The sequence below is a fragment of the Melanostigma gelatinosum genome (genome assembly GCF_949748355.1).
Source record: "Melanostigma gelatinosum genome assembly, chromosome: 18".
Taxonomy (NCBI): Eukaryota; Metazoa; Chordata; class Actinopteri; order Perciformes; family Zoarcidae; genus Melanostigma; species Melanostigma gelatinosum.
In genome coordinates, this window is record NC_136651.1 from 5,897,615 (window position 1) to 5,916,188 (window position 18,574).

Here is an 18,574-nt window from a genome sequence, read left to right on the forward strand (position 1 = left end):
TAGCCTTTTAATATACTGTATGTACTTTGCAAGTTGATTATCAGCAGTCAAAGTATTCAGAGGCTATACTTAAGTAAAAGTATACCTCGCTTCACAAATACTCTTTTAAGGCCCGGAATTATAAATGTAAGAGTACATAAGTATTGTCAGCAGTCAAACCAATTTTAACTGAATATTTTTATTTTTAATATTTAGTTTACTTTATATCATATTTTATAAGACAATTTATGTTTCATTATCTGTGTCATATGTTTTGGATGACATTTTAACCTGAACAGTCGATACGTGTGGTGCAGTAAAAAGTACATTTGTACTGAAATGCATTGCTTGAGTATATACTGAATACTGATTATCAGTATTTGATGACCCAAATAAACAAAATGAAATAAGAACAGAGCTTTCTGTGGTTTAAAGTATTTTGGATCAAAACACAACATCATTTTCAGGAGTTTTAATAATTTACTAAAAAAGAGTGTAAAAGTAACAGATCTCTCCCACTAAAGTGGATCTGTTTGATATTCAAAGTGATGACAGATGTAACATTGTTTTGCAAACTTGCCCTCGTCTGTACATTTGTGTACACTTACTTGGCAATTCAACCTCTTGGCTGTAATTAAATGACTTTTGTACTGTATACTGTATATCAAAACAAAAGCTCAGCAAAAAAAAAAAAATACTTTGATATGAATCACATGAAAGTAAACCAACCAGCATGAAATGTACAGCTTTAAGAAAATTCCCCAAAACACAGCTGAAAAGTGTATATACAAACATGCTAGAAATCTAACAAAGAGCAGACGGGGTGAAGCTGAAGAGACGGGCCTTTCTATTGGCTGGCTTGACATCATTTCGGCGCGCCAATGAAATAAAGCATCGTTCTTAAATATTTAATAACCTTGCAATGTTCAAATACCATGGTCTTCTACTGCCTATTTCAAGTTTTTTTTTTTAGCAGAGGAGGAACACTTTATAAATATAGAGTATACTGTATCTCCTGCATCAATTAGTTTAATTTAAACTCATTAAATAAAAAGGTAAAATGTTCAGTATCTGTAGAAAGTAAACAAAAAAAAGATAAATGTTCATACTGTGTCCACTTTTAAAGAGATGGTTGTTTCCATCGTCCTCATCATTAAGTGCCTGCTTGGAAGAGGTAATATATATATATATATGTATATTCATATATATATATTTATATATTTATATCAAATTCTATGACATGATATAATTTGTATAAATATGGCATCTTTACAATTGCATTAAAATTACATTTTGTTTTTTTTCAGATCCCAAGACAATTAACAGTCAATTGGGGAAAAGGCCTTGTTTAAGTTTCTCCTTTTCTTGTTTAAAATATTAAAAATAAGTCTCAATTCTTTGCAAATGTTTGTCTTACATTATAAACACTTCTGTCCTAACTGGTCAAATATTCTCCATTGTGTTCATATCCACAACACTTTGGAAGGTGAGGAAAAAGTGCCCCTTTCAGAGTAAAAGTAGAAGTTTTCATCAACCGACTGCAAGTCCCAAGAAGCTCAACAGTGCAGTTCTATACAAAAATGTAAAAGCGTCATTGATGTAACAAAGCCATGTGTTCGTGTAGTCATGCCACTTTGCTGGTTGTACAAGATGGAGTTATGTGGCCCTGCACAGACGTCACTTTTCACAGGTGAAGGTGTAAAGAGAACCGTAAACAGCCTCTCTGTAATTATCCGATGCTGCGTCAAATGCCACTGAGAGGGTGTATCCCGATTTGGGACATAATGCTATTTTGATCAGGAAAAAGTAACTGTGATATGTCAATAAAATGGGCATAGATCCATCTGTTCTCCCTCTCAGGAAGTACCATAACTGACACAGGAGCAGTTGTGAAGGTACAAACCGTACTGGGTTTGCAGGGTGTCGTGGTTTAACACGTTACGTTATTGTTCAGAGCATTTCTCTCTTCTTATTAATTACATTCCAGGCATGGGAGAGTCTGACTTGCCCTGTCTTTTATTCAGCCATTAATCCATGTCCAGCCGGAGCAACAAAAGAGCTCTGGTGCTCTCTGGTGCCCAGAAGGAGGAAGCGTAGGCACAGAGGAAATGAAGGTACCCATCAGCCCCCCCTAGAGTCGTCCTTGAAGTCTCACACAGTTAAAGCATGTTCAGGATGGCGTTGTACATTTGGATCAGTACAGCCAAGTGGACAGGCAGGCAGGACTGGCGGTCATGGGTGGCAGGGGTACACGTCAGCCAGGAGAGGGCGTTGTACTGCTCCAATACAAACCTGTGTTTGAAAAAGAAACTATTTCAGCAACAATTTCTGACTTTTTAGAGATATTTAAACGATAAATATTGCAACGGTTTACCCGTCAATTTACGTTGATTTCCTTCATCATAATAGTATTCATAAAAAATAAGTTTTTCACTCCTAATATTGATGTTGAACATTTATTAAAGGTTCACTATTCAACATTCTGAACATTAATTCGGCTGCAAACAAGTATTTGCAGTGTAAATATAATGTCTATCTCAGCAAAGAATGAAGTCGCTCACCCTCTGTGTGTGTGTGCTTTGTTCACAGTTAGCGCTGTTAGCATCGTTAGCTGTGAGTTGCCCAGCTTAACTCTCGCAATATTGAGAGCCGTCGAGAGGCAAGTAAAATACTCTCAATTTCACATTTAGCACCTTTCCAAGTATTGGACATTCTATTTTGATAATATCTTTATTATTAATCAATTATTAATGAGAAATTCAAATTTCAGTCAAGCCATTAAAACAATAAATACAGGTTTTTGTCATGTTATGTGAAACCATGATTGACATATTTTTTCAGTTATGATAGATACGCAAATTATAAGATGTTTTTACTGATTAACAAACAACTGTAACACGTGAATCTGTTCTTAGCACACATTGCAATGTTACTGAGGTAATACACGTTACTGAATGAAAATGTAACACTTACTCATAAAGAACAGAATTTTTGAACACATAGTTGAATAAGACCATGGGCGAATGCCTTTGAAGGCTTTGTACTCACCCTCCAGTGTCTGCTTTCTATACAGCAGGTGATAAAGACATCTAAAGGGCCAACATGTGTTGTGTATTTACCTGAGCACATCCGAGGTGGTCTTTGAGTCTAAGGGGTGAGGGGACCTCTTTGCCTTGTCGGACACCAACTCATCCGTTTGAGCAATGGAGATGTGGTGGTGGAGGGAGGCCTGAAGTAAAGAAACAAAGGGCACCATGTCAAATGTTGAAGCATTCCTGGCTATACTCCATTGAGCAGCTGTGTGCATCTTCAAAGTTTAATCACACAATTAAAAGTATTTCTGGACAAATTATTCTTTCTCTCTCTGTCTTTCTCTCAAATGAAATAGTCTTTGTCTCTTTAACCCCCCCCCACACACACACACACACACACACACACACACCCACACACACACACACACCCACACACACACACGCCGTGTTTTGAGTACCTTGAGGAAGAGTGGACACTGGCTCTCAGCATGCGGACAGGAGGCCCAGAACCAATGAGGAAGTCCATTTGCTTGTGCAGTGGAGACGTAGTAGCCCAGAGCCAGCGGCTGCTGCTTCAGCTCTTCTGGTGGACTGTCCCTGGACAGCAAGCGCTCTCCCTGGTTCTATACACACACACACACACACACACACAGGTGAAGGCCAGTTATTAATATCAACCCTTTATTGTGATCCTTTCAAATCCTGGGACATTTTATTCTTCCATCTACGTCGTACAATTCTAAGGCTTTGCACCGGCATGAGTGGGTTGTATTCCTTCAACTCCTTCAACAAAAACATGTAATTGTCATGAAAAGAGTACTGACAATACCCTTTTTGATGTTTTATTAAAAGAGACATCTGTCGTTCAGCAATTGCCATCTGCTAATTATTTGGTTTCCAATGTTCTGGCTGTGCTTAAACGCAGAATTGCATGCAATCCTTGTAGATCAGAAGATATATAGTATACTGTAGTGTAGTTTAAGTTGTACATAAAGCTCCTAAAGCACCATTTAAAGAGTAAAAACACTGATTTCAACCAACAAATATCACATGAGCTGATATTTGTTTCTCTTTGAGTCAAAGTTTTTTGCTAAATAACTCCCTACATGTTTGCATTTTTAGCCTGCAGGTCAATGCGGTGATGAGATACACAGCTAACATGAGTATGCGTACCAGATGCTTTGACCTACAACATGTTATTGTACAGCCGAACACTGTTCCCACAGTTAGTCGGCGCGGAATGAAATGTTGCGTCGTACAGGTTGTCAACATGTCTCTTCTCCTGTGCCTCCAAGACAAATTCCTCTGCATCTATTATACTTGGCCAACATATAATTCTGGTTCTTGCTCGATAAATAGTAAAGTGTCACTCAGCAAGGACTGCAGTCAAGAAGCTCCCATACCACAAAGTACAAAATCTGAACCTGAGGTATGCATCATCGTTCCCATAAAACATTTATGTGATTAACAGTTGTACATAGCAATCAAAATACTTATTATACTGTACAGGTGATATTTGTTTTTTCATTTTATAGGTATTTCGAGGTTGCCTAGCGAGATTTATTACGTCTGATTACACCCTGTGTGCTTCCTGTGCAAAGTCAAAGCAGCACACGGCCTTCCTTCCCTCTTCAAAATCAATGTCTAAGTTGTCGGGTGTAAATACAGCAGCATGTTCGTTTGCACATGCAGAGCATGTCATTATTTTCCTTTGTAAGACGGATCATTTGCAACAGCTCCAGTCCCTTCAGGATGATTTCTCTCCACCGGCTCATGACTCACCTTGGTGTGCTGGAAGTGTGATCCCATTCCCATCCCGGACGGAGAGCCTGGCGAGGGCACAGGAGAGGTGTTGGGGGACGGGTGGAGGTTGCCTGTGATCAGCATCATGTCATGGCCAATGTCGTTCTCCAGTTCATCAGGAAAGGGCAGATCGAACATGTCGTCTGAGGGGAGAAAACAAGAGATAAAAGCAATGTCAGCACCGCCCCAATCAGCTTTAGCTTTGGTAATTCACATCAACACATCTCCAGTTTGTTGTCACTCCACACCAACACAGTTAATATTCCCACAAAGGGGCATGTCTTCAGGCTAAATGGAACTTCGTCATGTTTTGCACAAGCCATTTGTGACTGTGGGGGAGAGATGTTTTAGCACAAAGATGCCACCTGTTGGTACAAAATAATATCGAATTCATTTTAAACAACGGCTTATTTGCATTTGTCTCAAGACAAAATCGGAAATGTTGCGATAATAACCCGGTATGACTGTTATTTTGCTCGTTATTACCATTATTGTCCTCAGTAGGGTAGGAGCTGGGTGCCAGCTGGGTGGTGGCAGAAGTTGGGAAGACTAGGATGTGTGTACAGGAAGCATCCTGAGGTGTGTTCAGCTGCGACGTCTGCAAGTTCAGAGCGGTGCTGCGTCCAAACACTGAGCCCATGGTGACTGCGTCTGAAGGCAGAGAGAAACACAGCAAAGGAGAGGTCTCTATTTCTACAAGGTCTTAAAAATACAGTATGTTTTTAAATCAGTTGTAAAAAAAAAAAAATACAAATGTAACGGCCTAATATCACATGAATATACTCCTATTTTTTATTTCATGCTGTAGCTCATTTACAGATCCTCAAAGATCCTCATCATTAAGTCACAGTTTCACAGAGTGGACAGTACTAACCAGGCATGATCACAAAGGAACCCTGTGGCTCCATGGCTACCAGGCAGGCACTGAGGATGCTGGGGGAGTCGGCAGCTGAGATCCCACACATTCGACAAGCCTCCTTCAGCTGGCGCCCTATTGAATGGAGGGAATGCTCCCCGAGGAGTGAGCTCCAGTCTGGTTGAGAGAGAGAGAGAGAGAGAGGGTGGGAGAAACATGTGCAAAATGAGAAAAAATGAATAAAAGCAGGGATATATTCTCCAAATAACAAACAGGTATACATCTTCATCAGTCTCTTCAGTAAGTTGTATGTTCATCAGAGCCCGGTTTCTTCTGCACGGACGTCACTCACCTTTCAGCTCTCCGTGGCCCAGTCTGCCTAACCGACCGATCACAATCCTCCATGGCAGTGAGGTCATCTGGATGATGCCAATGCACCATTCCCACAGCTTCTGCAGTCCCATCTTTCTGGCTGAAACCTTGGGACGTCGCGCTCTGAAGTGGAAAAAAAAACCAAACAATGAAATACGTTGAGAGATCAGAGCACTATCTAACAGTAGCAAAAGAAGAACCATTAAAAAAGGACAACTGTGCATAGAATCAGGCCCATAAACCGCTTTCCCACACCTGTTGGGTACATCAATGTTGATAATACTGGTCTCCAGGAGCTCCCCCTGCTGGTCAGTGCAGGACACAAGGATCCAGCGCTGGTCATGTGATAGGCAGTATCCGACAAAGAGCACATTGTATTTGGGAGGGAGCTCTGCCCATATCTCCCCCGATTCTGGCTGCTTGGAACGGGTCGGACCAAGGATGAAGGGGGGAGTGTACAGCTGCAGTGGGCTGGGATGCTGGAGGAGGAAATTCAGATTTCAAGAAAGAAAAGAGGATTCATATATACGCAAGTATATTACACTCATTTTCAGTGTATAATATGACACACGTTGCTCAAATCTCATGCCTACCTCTGGACCTTTAAGCACAGAGTTAACAGTTGACACTGGACCAAAGCCAGTCAGGGACTTGATGTGCGTTAGTTGGGGCAGCAGACGTCTGCATTGGGAATAGCAGGAGAAGGACAGGGAGCGCAGATGTTGCAGGTAGAAATGGCTCTCCCCACTGGCCGGCTGGAGAAGGTACTGGCACGGCACCACCTAAGCAAGATGGAAAGAAAAGGTGATGATCACAAGCGCAAGAGAGAATTCTATTTGATTCTGTTCAGCATAAATCTCAGACTTCTTACCTGTAGCACCAGTGCAGGTCTCATTGTCTCGGGCAAAGTCTGTAGCATCTCTGTGTAGCAGCGAAGTAGCCCTAGTAGCCAAATGCTACTGGCTTCCACTTCGTCACCCTCTTCTTCCTCTCCCCCTTCGTTTCTCGCGCCGTTCGAGCTAAGAAAAGCATCCACGATGTAAATAACAATAGCTGGTGGGTTTGCGAGGCTGTCCATTGTGTCGGCCACAGTGGGGATGCCGATCCTCGCCTGCTCAGCCGTGCTGAGAAAGCAAGAGAAGAAAGAAGTTGTGCTTTTATTCAAACAGTTGAAATGTGTGGGGCAGAAATCGAGTCATTTCCTCATTCATTTGGGTCTTACAGTTCGGGGTTTTCTGCTGGTGTGTTGGCTGGTGTAGCGGCACTGGGAGGCCCTTTAGCGTCGCTGGGTGCACCTTGGGTTGTCTCCCCTGTCTGGTTTGAGGTTGCTGCAGTCGGGGTCGAAGCATTTCCTGTACCGACAGCCGATGGAGCTTGTTCGCCTTCAGGGCCCCAAGCTTGAGGCTGCCCAGAAGAGGCAGGCTGGGTTGAAGAAGTGGGGTTTAAAGGAGGCTGAACTGTGGGAGGCAACAGAAGACTGCTGTCCAAAGCGAGGGCCGACAGCTGGGGACCTGCAAGAAGGAAAATAATCATTTCAAAAAACTGATTTCAAAAATAGGGTAGAGTGCAATAGAAGTGCCGGAATGATATTTTATTAATTATATTAGATTAGTCCGTTTGAATATTCTTACCAAGCTGCTGCTTGCAGGCATAAGCGTAGAGTTTAAGTTTGCTGAGGTTGTCGGCGTGCTGCTGTCCAGCCCAGGGTCCGGTCACCCACTGGTCCACGTCCAGCTCCTCCAGCTTTTCTGGTTCTACTTCTTCTCCCACATGCACAAGGCCGTCCCTGGACACCTTGGCAAGAGGACGGTGCTTCCCTAGGCGGCACGTCTGGAAACGGAGTCAAAGCTTCTGTTAATTCCCTCATTAGAAACACTTATGACACCATATTACAATATGTGTTGAAATTCTGCAATACTTCCGATTCAGAATTCAATCTCTTACCTCATAAACAGAGCTAAGCTCCTGGAAGAAGGCGCGGGCAGCAGCCAGCAGAGAAGGGCTACTGGGACACAGCACCACATACGCCACATCCCGCTGCCCCCCATACGGCTCCAGCAGCAACTTCTCCCAGAAAGGTAACGCCAAAGGGGACAATGCCAAGAAGTCCCTGTCCTTGTCATAGCCCAGTAACACTGTAGGGATGGGCAAGGGCTCTGGAGACTCCTCCGAACCTTGGACAAATAGAAAAAGTAACATTTTTAAGTTAGTTACAGTCAAATTATGACTTTTCTGTGCATTCCAGACGACCACTTTAGAGGTTTATAGCATTACAGGTAACATCCAGTAAACAACAAAGAATGTGTTGACTCACCGTAGGAGCCTCTCCCGGCCATTTTATGGAACTGCTGCCAGGTGAGTGGACCCTGAACATGCTGGATGTTTTCCCAGGTCCGTCCTGTTCTCTTCTTCTGGATCGCATCCTGCAAGAAAGGCTGCAGAGATAGCAGCATACGGACCATGTCCTGGGACGACAACATGTTCATGTCCACCACTGTGGAGATGGGCAGACACACAAACAAAAAAGGATAAACAGATGCACACACATGTTAAGTTAACATGATTCCATACACAAGAAAAACAAAGGAACACACACAAAACACATCTATACATAGATTAGATAACACAAAGGCAGCTGGACATACATGCAATACTATTCTCACGAAAGATCTGTGAAGTAGGGCTGTATTTAAGGGAGTTGATCACACAATGTTATCCCAAGGATGCATTCAATTATTTGTATGTTGTATATTTTTCAAACCCCTTCTCACCATTTGTATGAGGCCAGGAGTGAAGAGCTGTACTTCTGACAACAGCTGCATCTACTTTCCCTCCTGTGGGGTTATCCACATACTGCAACCCCTGCTCCAAGGCATTGTAACAGTCCACACAGGCATCGCTCCCATCCGCCCACTGCTTTTCAGACATCCAGCTTTGGAGCAGTGCCCCCTTGCGGCCATGGCAGGAACAGCTGAGGGGGAGATGCAGTGATGCCAGGGAGGAAATAGGCTGGGAACAGTGCTCCTGCAGAAGGACCATGACTAACGGAGAGGCGGGGGCTGCGTCCTGTGCACGCTTGGCCCTGGGGTCACCCATAGTTGGATCCCGCCGGCAAAGAGCCAGCTTTCTCTCGGCCGCCCGGCCGACCTCCGAAGTCCGGCCGTAAATATCCAGCTCATCCTCCAGGAAGAGGCCTGTGCCGTGGGCCAGCCGCCTGTTCACAATGGCACTGAAGCCACACATACAGCGGTACTGGTCTTCACAAGTGGAATCAGGGATATACACCCCCACATCTGCTCCTTTGACATTCATATTGCAGGCACAGATACAGCAGCTGTCAAAGTTGCGATCCTTGAAGACGTTGAGTACGGAGTCTGAGAGCAGGAGGATAGCATACAGGCTGTGGGCCTCAGGCAGGGAGGGTCCTGGCCGAGCTAGGGGATCTACAGAGCTAAGAGGCAGGCTGGTGGAGGGCGTGGAGACCGGCGAGCTGAGCTCAGTACCATCCTGCTTCACTGAACCCTGCCCAGAGCTCGCAGCGTTAATACCCCTTGGCGTACGAGGGGTTCGCGGAGTGGGCACCGAGAAGCGGGGAGTGGCAGGAGATGGGAGGATGCCGGCGGTGGTGCTCACAGAGGCAGTGGTGGCACTCATCTGGCCGTACTCTTGGTCTGTGAGGGCGTTGACACTTGGCATGTTTCTGGAAAACACACACATTGAAGGAAAGACAAACATGATTACTTCAGATGTCTGGGCAGCAGCTCAAAGAGGCTGCTCCATCCAAACAGAGCATCCTTAGAGAACAGCACTCTTTCCAGTGACGATAAAAAGCTAACCTCACATAGTACTCCTTCAGAAACCATAAACCCCTGCACAACACTGCTGTTCATACAACAATAGCACAATTACCTTTATGGACATTGAAGATCGGGTAGTCATAAAAGCTTGTCACAGCTGACTACTCACGTGTATCCATCTCTGATGAAAGTGGTATTCTGGGAATGCATGACCGGGAAATGCTCCATTTTGGGCAAGAGGGCCCACGACGGACGATAGTAGCACTGCTCGGTAATCTTGAGTTGTGGTAGAGTCTGGCTGGGTAAGCAGGCGAGTGGAGCGAACATGGAGGAGCCTATCTGTGGCTGGACAGAGACGATACGAGTGGAAAATATAATTGAATCAATGCGCAACATAGACACAAAAGTAAAAGAGCATAAAGGGGTCTCACAACACAAGCTACAGGCGTCAGTGAAACAATTCCAACATGATGTGCGAGCATGATCAGCTACAAGTCCTTGTATTGACTTCCCCTTGATGAGAGTTTTAAATAGATGGAAGTAATGCATGGAAGTAATGAACCAGTCAAAGTCCTTATTATCATAGAAAAGTGTAATTTCCTCTGTTCACACTTGACGATGCTGCTCTATGGGCTGTTAATTGGGGATCGATCCGCCTCTCCTCACCTTGAGATCCTCCTGCCTGGGACTGACCATGCCCTCCTCAATCTCCATCCTATATTCAGTAAAGTGGGCGGAGGCTAAAGGCAGCAGGTGGTCAGCCGCTCCGCTGGGCGCAGGGGGCTCTTGGCTCGGCGTGTCACGATACATCGTGATGGGAGAGAAGGCTGGGTGCTGCTCTAAGGAAGGTGGGGTGGGAAACATTCTCTGGAGGTCTGCTACTGCTGAAAGGAGACAGATGTGGAAAAGAGATGGAGAGGGGAGGAGGAGGAGGAGGAGGAGGAGAGGGAGGAAAGTAGTTTATATAGGTGTAATACATAAAAAAACATGAAAAACTGTCGTTAGATAGAAATGTATTTCACTAAATACTCGTCGAAGTGACTCACTTGATGGATAAGGTACAGCAACTCTCCCTTCTTTCCCCAGAGGACGGTCTTCTGTTGATACTGGTAGCTTGGTTGAGTGCTGGTTGGGGTAAGCAGTTATGTGTAAAAACAAATTATTACACATAATAATGGAGGATCAGCTTTAATTGATAACATTTTGTCAGCCTCAGCCTGTGTTTCCAATAAATCATTGAACTGAAAAACATTTGAGTCAGACAGAATATCTTACATGCTGTTCGTCCAAAGAAAAAGTACACATGTGTCAGACTATGGTACATAAACCATGATGCCTCACCCCCAACTCTTCCTCATCTTCATCAAATATGTTGTCGAGATCAGAGATGTTGACCACCAGATCTTTCTCTCTGGTCAGAGAAGGGTTGCCTTTGGCAGCTGCATCGTCCTGACCTGATTCATCTGCAACAACACACCAACAACTTTAGGACAATGCTTTCAAATTGCCCATCACTAATTGCACTGTGAAATATCAGTGTAGCGTAGAATATGTATGTGATGTTGATGGCGGCGGCGGCGGCCATGTCCCACCTGACTTTGGAGCCGAGTTAAAAATGGACATAGCATCATTCCCATCCGGCAGTGCTCCATTGCTGGTGATTTCTTCTCCCTTGTGAATAAAAAACAAAATCTGAATATTCTCAGATGAAGTCCAGCTGCATTGTGTTTTTGAAACTCTTTGAACCCGTGTCCTACCTTGGCCTTCTTGCTGGGTTCTCGTCCTTGACCCTTTAACCTCTTGGAAGAGGAGAAAGTGTACTCAATGTCTCCTTCCTTAAAATCGTAAGGATCGTCCCCAGGCTCCCGCAGTGCCTCCACACCTGAATGCTGGAACAGCCCCAAAGTGTGGATGTGGTCCCTCACCCTCTCATCAGAGATCTTAAACCTCTTGTGAGTCTGTGTATATAGTCTGGAGGAGAAAAAGAGACAAATGCAATCAAGCAATGCGTAGTGATAGTTCTTTCTTTCTGTCTTACTTGGTTTCTTTTCTGCTCTCGTATCTTATCTCGTAGATCTCTTCTCATATCGAATCAATGCTTTCATTGGGTATGTCAATCCCCCAGTTTTTACGGGTGATGTTTTGTGTCTAGTATGATTCTGGCTCAGGCAGCACTGTCCAGAAGCCTAGAATCTCTTTATCTGTATTCTAAGTTCATCTTTGCTTTTCCTCTCCCAACTTTTTGTTTCGCAAACACTGCTGTGGTTTCTCTCTCCTACCTCTTCAGCAGAGCTCCTTCAGTGGCTGTCTCTGTCTTCACTTCCTCTAATTTATCAGTGGGGATTTCACAGGGTCTGCAGTCAGTCTTATCAGTCCTCGGAGTCCTGAAGCCTCTCCACCAGCCGGCGCCGTTCTCCCTCTGCCTCAGCAGAGCTGTGTACACTGCTGTCTCGCTGGTAATCAACCCCAGCCCCAAAGCCCCGTCGTGACAGACGGGAATATCCACAGGCCCGTCCAGGACGTCTGGGTCCTGCACTCGGGGGTGTGGGCTGAGTGTGGGCGGAAGTGGAGACATTGGCGAATGGAGAAGGGAATCAGGGGCTTTTCTGCCATTGGAGAGAGGTTTGGGATACTTGCAGCTTGGCAGAGCAGCCAGAGGCTCCATGGAAGGCTCCAGAGCCACAAGACCCCCAAGCTGAGGCCCTCCTGGTGAGTCTTGTTCCAGAGGGGTCTCCTGAGTGACGGATAGACGATGGTGGAAGGGGATCATGGCTGGCCTCTTGGACTGTTTGTCAGCCTTTTCTGTCTTGTCACTGGTCTTGTGTTTGGGCAGGGAGGGAGGGTATAATGACGGGCCGGAGGACTGAGTGGGGTTGGCACTATTCTGGGGGTTGGCAGTGGATGTGGTGGTCAGATTCAACTTCTGCTGCTTCAACCTGCAACAAAGTCAAGGTTGAAGAAAAATGAGTAAAAAAACGAGTGAAAACCTGCTTTAAGTTAATTGTTACAGAGATGTAGCTTTAATTTCACAACAATGAATGACTTGGAGTTTCCAAAATGTCTTTCATCACCTAACAGGTCCCTCATTCATTGTCTCTTTACTGCTGAGCAGTATTAGTCTTTGGTTTTATTAAAGTTTATACTGTGATCTCACACTTGGACTCAAATTAATCACAGTATTTTAGTTGTAGTTTTTGGTCACACGGTATAGTACGGTATACATATAACGCTGGTATTGAACAGCTTGGATGTTGCTCTGTGGTACCTGGAGCAGCTGCAGGACGCTCTCGCTCCCAGATCGTTAAAGTCCCACGTGGTTACTCCATTAGGCACTTCTTTCTTAAGCGATATGTCAGTTGGCGGATTCAGTCTGCGGGGAACCAAAAGATCCATGAGGGCGCCAGATCAACTGCATTGCTGCACCTCCACAGTGATCACACCAAACATTGGAAACAAAACTCAGCGATGGCTGAACTTACACATGCTGAGGCTGGTTGAGATAGCACTCCCTCCAGGCCTGATGGACGACCTGACAGGTTAGCTTCTTCCCAGAATGCTTTGGGCTGATGCTGGCGACACCCATGCTGTTGTCTGGCGTGGGGACACTGGAGATGGAGGTCACAAAGCCGCTGTCCGCTGAAACGATTAGGGAGGAACAGATGTTGAAATGCAGGACTAAGCATGGGATCATTGTGTATGTCATTTCCTGTACGAAGGTGCTTCTGTGCGTGTTTTACCTGAGCAGGGCTGCTGCGGTGACGTGGGCGGTGTGAGCGGCACGCTGCAGTGGTTCGGCTCCCTGCTGAGGCCCTGAGCTGCAGCAACAGGTGGAGACTGCTCCAGTGGGAGGTCCCCCTGGGCTATCAGCACTAAAGCAGCTGGGTAGGTCATCCTCACTCCTCCTAAGATGACGAAAAGGAGAAGGGGATGAGTCACTGCTGTGAAACAAAAGGGTGGCAGCTACTCATTTCTACCGGCAAGGTTTATTGAGCACCATTTGTTGGAGTCAGTTAAAAACAACAGCTAGTTTTTAAGCATTTTTACTAAGCTATACCCCTTAAATAACGATTATGCATGAAATATATTGAGCAACCAATCATTCATTCATATTGTGCTGAAGAAAAGGATATAAGAATCGATATACTTCATGCAATACTTGCTCCTTATCCATTAATGTATTCACACACTGTCACTGCTCGTATAAAACACATCATCCTGAATCCCTTCACACTCGCTTTGGCTTTGTCACTGTCGTTTCAGGCAGCAAAGACGAGACAGACTTTCCGTCTTAGATGTAAAAGCTGTTGGTATCCATACGAGGTTTGATTATAATCAGGTCAAACCAACACGGTGGGATCAGACTGATTAGACAAAGCTGTTAGAGTAACTCCCCGGGAGACAGCGTGGAGACGGAGGCTCTGCACTCTTTTAAATCCAGCAAACGTGTTGATTTTTTTCCCCATACCTACGATGACCTCCACTGCCGCGTGACAGTTGCGATCATAGGCCTGGCTTGCTTCTTCTTTTGCCTTTTCTCCACTTCCCTCTTTCTGCGGAAGTACCACGGGGTAGAAGTAGCTCCACTCCTCCATCAGCTTCCGTGTCGCTGGGTCACTCATCTTGAAGGCCTGACCTGTTAGAGTGCCGCTCAGACCGTACGGACTCAGGATAACTGCAGGTGGATGAAACAGATCATAAGAAGGGAAAGCAGGGTGTCGGGCTGAACTCTACCGAAGAAATTCTAAGTCGATTAACACACAATTAGTTGATTTAATCAACAATTCTGTAAAACCGAGTTTCTCCACAAAGAATCACACAAAAGCACCTCTTTAATTCCTGTGTTTACCAGAGATTACAACATCAGCTTTTGTAAGTTACGGCATGTTGTATTATGATAACACATGTCTGGTTGTACTTCATTGAAGCGCATGCTTACTCATCGTACTTTTAGTTTTTGTTCCGTGTACAGAATATGAAAACAACAGCCTGATGCCATTACCTTGTATTGGCGTGCTGGAGGTCTGTGCGAGGTGGATGTGGTGCTCGGTGACGTGGTATGCAGGCTGGTGCTGGGCGATCTCCACACTCGTGCACACGTTGCTCTCCCCGTGGAGGAAGAAGGAGAAGGAGCACGATAGGTGTTCGCTGGAGACAGAAAACGCTTTAGACCGTGAGACCACAGACAGGCAGAAACAGGACAGGAATGTAGTGGTGTAGATCTTCTCTGTGTGTATCAGTGAGCGGATCACAGGAAGATGTGAACAACATATTAATTGGCGTTATGAGTTTGCACTGTAAAACAGAATCTCGTTGTGCAATTACACGAACATTTCCCCTCACAACTGTTAACATAATTGAATCGAGATTTAAATGTAATCAAAATCACATTTAATCATGTTAAATGTGAGATGAACCCATAAACCACATCTATTGCAACACAAACGCGGATGTGCTGATCTTCCGGGCAGCGGCATGACAGACGATGAACGCTTTTCTCCAAACAGCAATTTAGAGAACAACACTCGCAATGTGACTTTGCCAGAGCCTCGCTAAGCTCTACCTACATTGATCATCTTCATCATTTCCCACACGGGCTCCTTATTGCAGGTATAAATCCTCATTTGCTTATGACTGATTGTGGCGACTACATGTTTACATATGCAGCGCTCTCTTTATTACACAGCCCAGGCGTAGTTCATCAGGCATTGCTCCTTTTTTTTTAATCTCAGAGGAGGAATTGTTGGGGCCTTATTGCAATCTACATACCAGTGGGCGGGCTGGACATCATTAACAACCAAGACGGCTTCACTGATGTATATTTTTAATCTATAAAGCTCCTTACCACCTTGGTTTGTATATATATATCAAGACTGAGAATAAAGTCAGCAGGTACTGTAATCTCCTTGTGATTACCCTGCTGCCCATGCAATATCTCCTGTGCCCTGTGGGAGCTGGACCTCCATTTGAGCTGGAATGGATCATCAAATTCAATAAAATGGCCAGTTCCACACAGTCACTCATGGGCAGAACTAAACACAGTCTTGAGGGAGCCAAATATCTTTTGATGTTGGCCGTGGCAGCCTCCAGATGGCGCCGAGTGTACCCAAAGAGAGAAGAAGAGGCCAATTTCTCTGCTTCATAAAGATTCCTGATGCTCCCGGTGAATAAACACACCCTCATATCTGATGGTTGAAACACAATCGTGCACAATCACAGGAGGAGGAGCGGCGCTAAAGTGCATACATAGCACACACGAGCACAAGTCGCCAGGCACGCGCTCTCTCTCACACACACACACACACACACACACAGCAGCGCTTGTCTATCATTTCCACAATTCACATCTGTACGAGGCAAAATGCTTTCAATGGCGCTGCTCTCCAACCTTGTCCTCAGTGCATCATGACACATATGAAGAGCTATATATAGCTGCATGGGGAAGCTCAGGGGGACAGCTGCAAGTCAAGAGTACCACCAGTCCAGCTGACTGACATGCCCTGATGCAACAGTCAATGAGTCCATTGAAAAGCATGACGGTAAATGCTCCTATTGTCTTCTGTGTTTGCAGTGACTCTTCATGAAGTCATCTACTTATGTTGATAGACACGGCTAATGGCACTTCAGACAAATAAGCTCGGAGGTCTTTTCATGTTTTTTTTCATAGGGTGATTGGCGATTCATAAATTGTATGTATTTCCCCGTGTTACACTCTCTGCTCTGGCCTGTACAGATTAAATAAGGCTGTGAAATGAAGCATCCATTAGAATTTATTTCCCTCTTGTGATGATAATTCTGTTTATATATTTTTACGAGATGTGTGAGGACTGATCGGGACTGATGAGAGTACAAAAACATGACTCCCTCAAGACCCCTCGTAAAAAAACGGCAGCTCTTGCCAAATACCGGGGAATCGCTGTCGAAAATCATCTGTTGTCTCTTTGTATCGTTGTCTCTTTCTCCGTCATAGAATCAGACAGCGAAGCAGAAGAATTAGTGGCTCAACACTTTTTGATATTTCAGGAAGTATTGTGTGCCGATAAAGAATTGTTCACCTTGGTGCTCTCAATTAAATCTACCGCATACATTGTAAAGCAGAGGCCAAAGAAGGCCACTGATGAATATGATATCATTTTTAATTAAATATTGTGTACAGAGAGGCAATCAGTCTTCATTAACTAATGTGCAACTATTATGACCGGAGACCTATTACAGCTGCAATAAAGTGCAATTAAATGTGATTCAGGGGAAAAGCATAACTACAAAAAGAGCATCAAACTGTAGGCTGACGCAGCTGTGGATTGATGCTCCCTGTCCTTTCACAAAGGGCATTTTTCTGCACAGTAAGCGGGTGTGAGTGTGTGGACACTCAGGGCTTCTTGCATCCTCGGGGGACATTTGTGCACTCGGCAAGCATGCGTGCAAGTGTGTTTTGTATATATGTGTGTGTGAGTACAGTGGACAGAGATGTGAGGCAGCTGTGTGTGCTGGGCTGCATGAGTACAGGTATTAATAAATGAAGAGGAGTGATGGCTGAGACTCGCCTCAGGGCTGACAGTACTGGAGAGATATAGAGAGAGGAGAGAGGAGAGAGAGAGAGAGAGAGAGAGAGAGAGAGAGAGAGAGAGAGAGAGAGAGAGAGAGAGAGAGAGAGAGAGAAGAGGGGGTGTGTGGTGGGGGATTGAGAAAAAGAAGTGAGAGTGCGAGGAGGAAGAGCAGGGCAGAAAGAAAGATGGCAATATAAAAAGATGGAGACAGAGTGAGCACTAGAGGTATAGAGCAATTAAGGAAATGCATGAACAGGAGGGGAAAAGGGGGAAAATAGAAGGATAGAGCGGAAATTAGGAAGACGAGGAAGGGAAGATACAGTGTGAAATGAGGAGTGAGAGCAAAACGAGTGTGAGAGAAAGAGGAGGAGGTGAATAATTCAGTGCCACGCACTACAATTGCTGCACACATATCGATGAGATCAGAGTTTTAATGGATGGCTACTGAGCACAATTTTATGGTGAAATCAATCAGGGAATGTAGATCCGGAGAACACACGCACACAGTGTCGACGTCTGTGTGTCGATTTCACTTGGCTCCATATCTACGGTAAGTCAAGTGTGACAGCGTTAACAGCAACAAAAAAAACAGTAAAATATATGCTGTCATATGTGTGCAAATGTGTATATATGGTATGCATGTAGAGGGAAGACAACATGTGACAACAGACATATGTGCATCGTATCAATGCCACTGAAAAACAAAAAGGTAAAGGGACTGTGTTGGTTTCATGAGACAACATGTGTCTTTGCTCCTCATCACAGCACCACCAGCCAGCCAGGCAGCCGGCAGGGGAGCTGCTTAATGTCCGACATGCATCATGGACTCGACACACATGCGTCTGTGTGTACAATCACATGCACACGACATAGGAATGGTTATCTCGGCTGTGGGGACGCTCTCATGTCTAACCCCGTGAGAGTAAAACATAAAACAAGATTAGATTAGAGTTGGAAAGCAATAAACAGTTCAAAAGAAATGTGCACACAAAGCTTTTTTCCCCCCCACTGTTAGAGGCATCTAAAGCCTATGATGCGATACCTTTGTTTAGATATCATTAACAGTCATGTGCACTAAGCAGGCATGATAGCATTTCTTAGACTCTCAAATCTGGGGGATTAATCTCCTTAATCTGTCCCTTAAATGCTCTTAAATGCCACCACAGCAGCACTATTATGAGTTATCTTCAT

At 44.8% G+C, this 18,574-nt stretch overlaps 1 protein-coding gene across 2 annotated transcripts in view; it reads right to left on the bottom strand.

Moving 5' to 3' along the window:
* Window positions 1-436: 436 nt before the first annotated feature.
* The window catches only part of LOC306792726 (mediator of RNA polymerase II transcription subunit 13-like), a 63,283-nt gene continuing 45,145 nt past the window's right edge, over window positions 437-18,574 (bottom strand). The window contains exons 5-31 of one of the 2 annotated variants that reach the window (XM_079290015.1): window positions 14,839-14,984; window positions 14,305-14,511; window positions 13,577-13,741; window positions 13,319-13,475; window positions 13,105-13,209; window positions 12,119-12,775; window positions 11,597-11,810; window positions 11,432-11,510; window positions 11,181-11,302; window positions 10,886-10,964; window positions 10,506-10,720; window positions 10,009-10,184; window positions 8,814-9,742; window positions 8,357-8,536; window positions 7,987-8,216; window positions 7,674-7,872; window positions 7,265-7,553; window positions 6,914-7,166; window positions 6,636-6,824; window positions 6,298-6,521; window positions 6,023-6,165; window positions 5,689-5,847; window positions 5,301-5,465; window positions 4,794-4,957; window positions 3,470-3,634; window positions 3,099-3,208; window positions 437-2,271 (exon numbers count right to left, since the gene is read on the bottom strand). In XM_079290015.1, coding sequence (XP_079146141.1) covers window positions 2,139-2,271; window positions 3,099-3,208; window positions 3,470-3,634; window positions 4,794-4,957; window positions 5,301-5,465; window positions 5,689-5,847; window positions 6,023-6,165; window positions 6,298-6,521; window positions 6,636-6,824; window positions 6,914-7,166; window positions 7,265-7,553; window positions 7,674-7,872; window positions 7,987-8,216; window positions 8,357-8,536; window positions 8,814-9,742; window positions 10,009-10,184; window positions 10,506-10,720; window positions 10,886-10,964; window positions 11,181-11,302; window positions 11,432-11,510; window positions 11,597-11,810; window positions 12,119-12,775; window positions 13,105-13,209; window positions 13,319-13,475; window positions 13,577-13,741; window positions 14,305-14,511; window positions 14,839-14,984 — 5,854 coding nt within the window. In that variant the 3' untranslated portion in view covers window positions 437-2,138. Of the gene's footprint in view, window positions 2,272-3,098; window positions 3,209-3,469; window positions 3,635-4,793; window positions 4,958-5,300; window positions 5,466-5,688; window positions 5,848-6,022; window positions 6,166-6,297; window positions 6,522-6,635; window positions 6,825-6,913; window positions 7,167-7,264; window positions 7,554-7,673; window positions 7,873-7,986; window positions 8,217-8,356; window positions 8,537-8,813; window positions 9,743-10,008; window positions 10,185-10,505; window positions 10,724-10,885; window positions 10,965-11,180; window positions 11,303-11,431; window positions 11,511-11,596; window positions 11,811-12,118; window positions 12,776-13,104; window positions 13,210-13,318; window positions 13,476-13,576; window positions 13,742-14,304; window positions 14,512-14,838; window positions 14,985-18,574 lie in introns of both variants that reach the window. The other variant, XM_079290014.1, reaches the window with a different exon arrangement.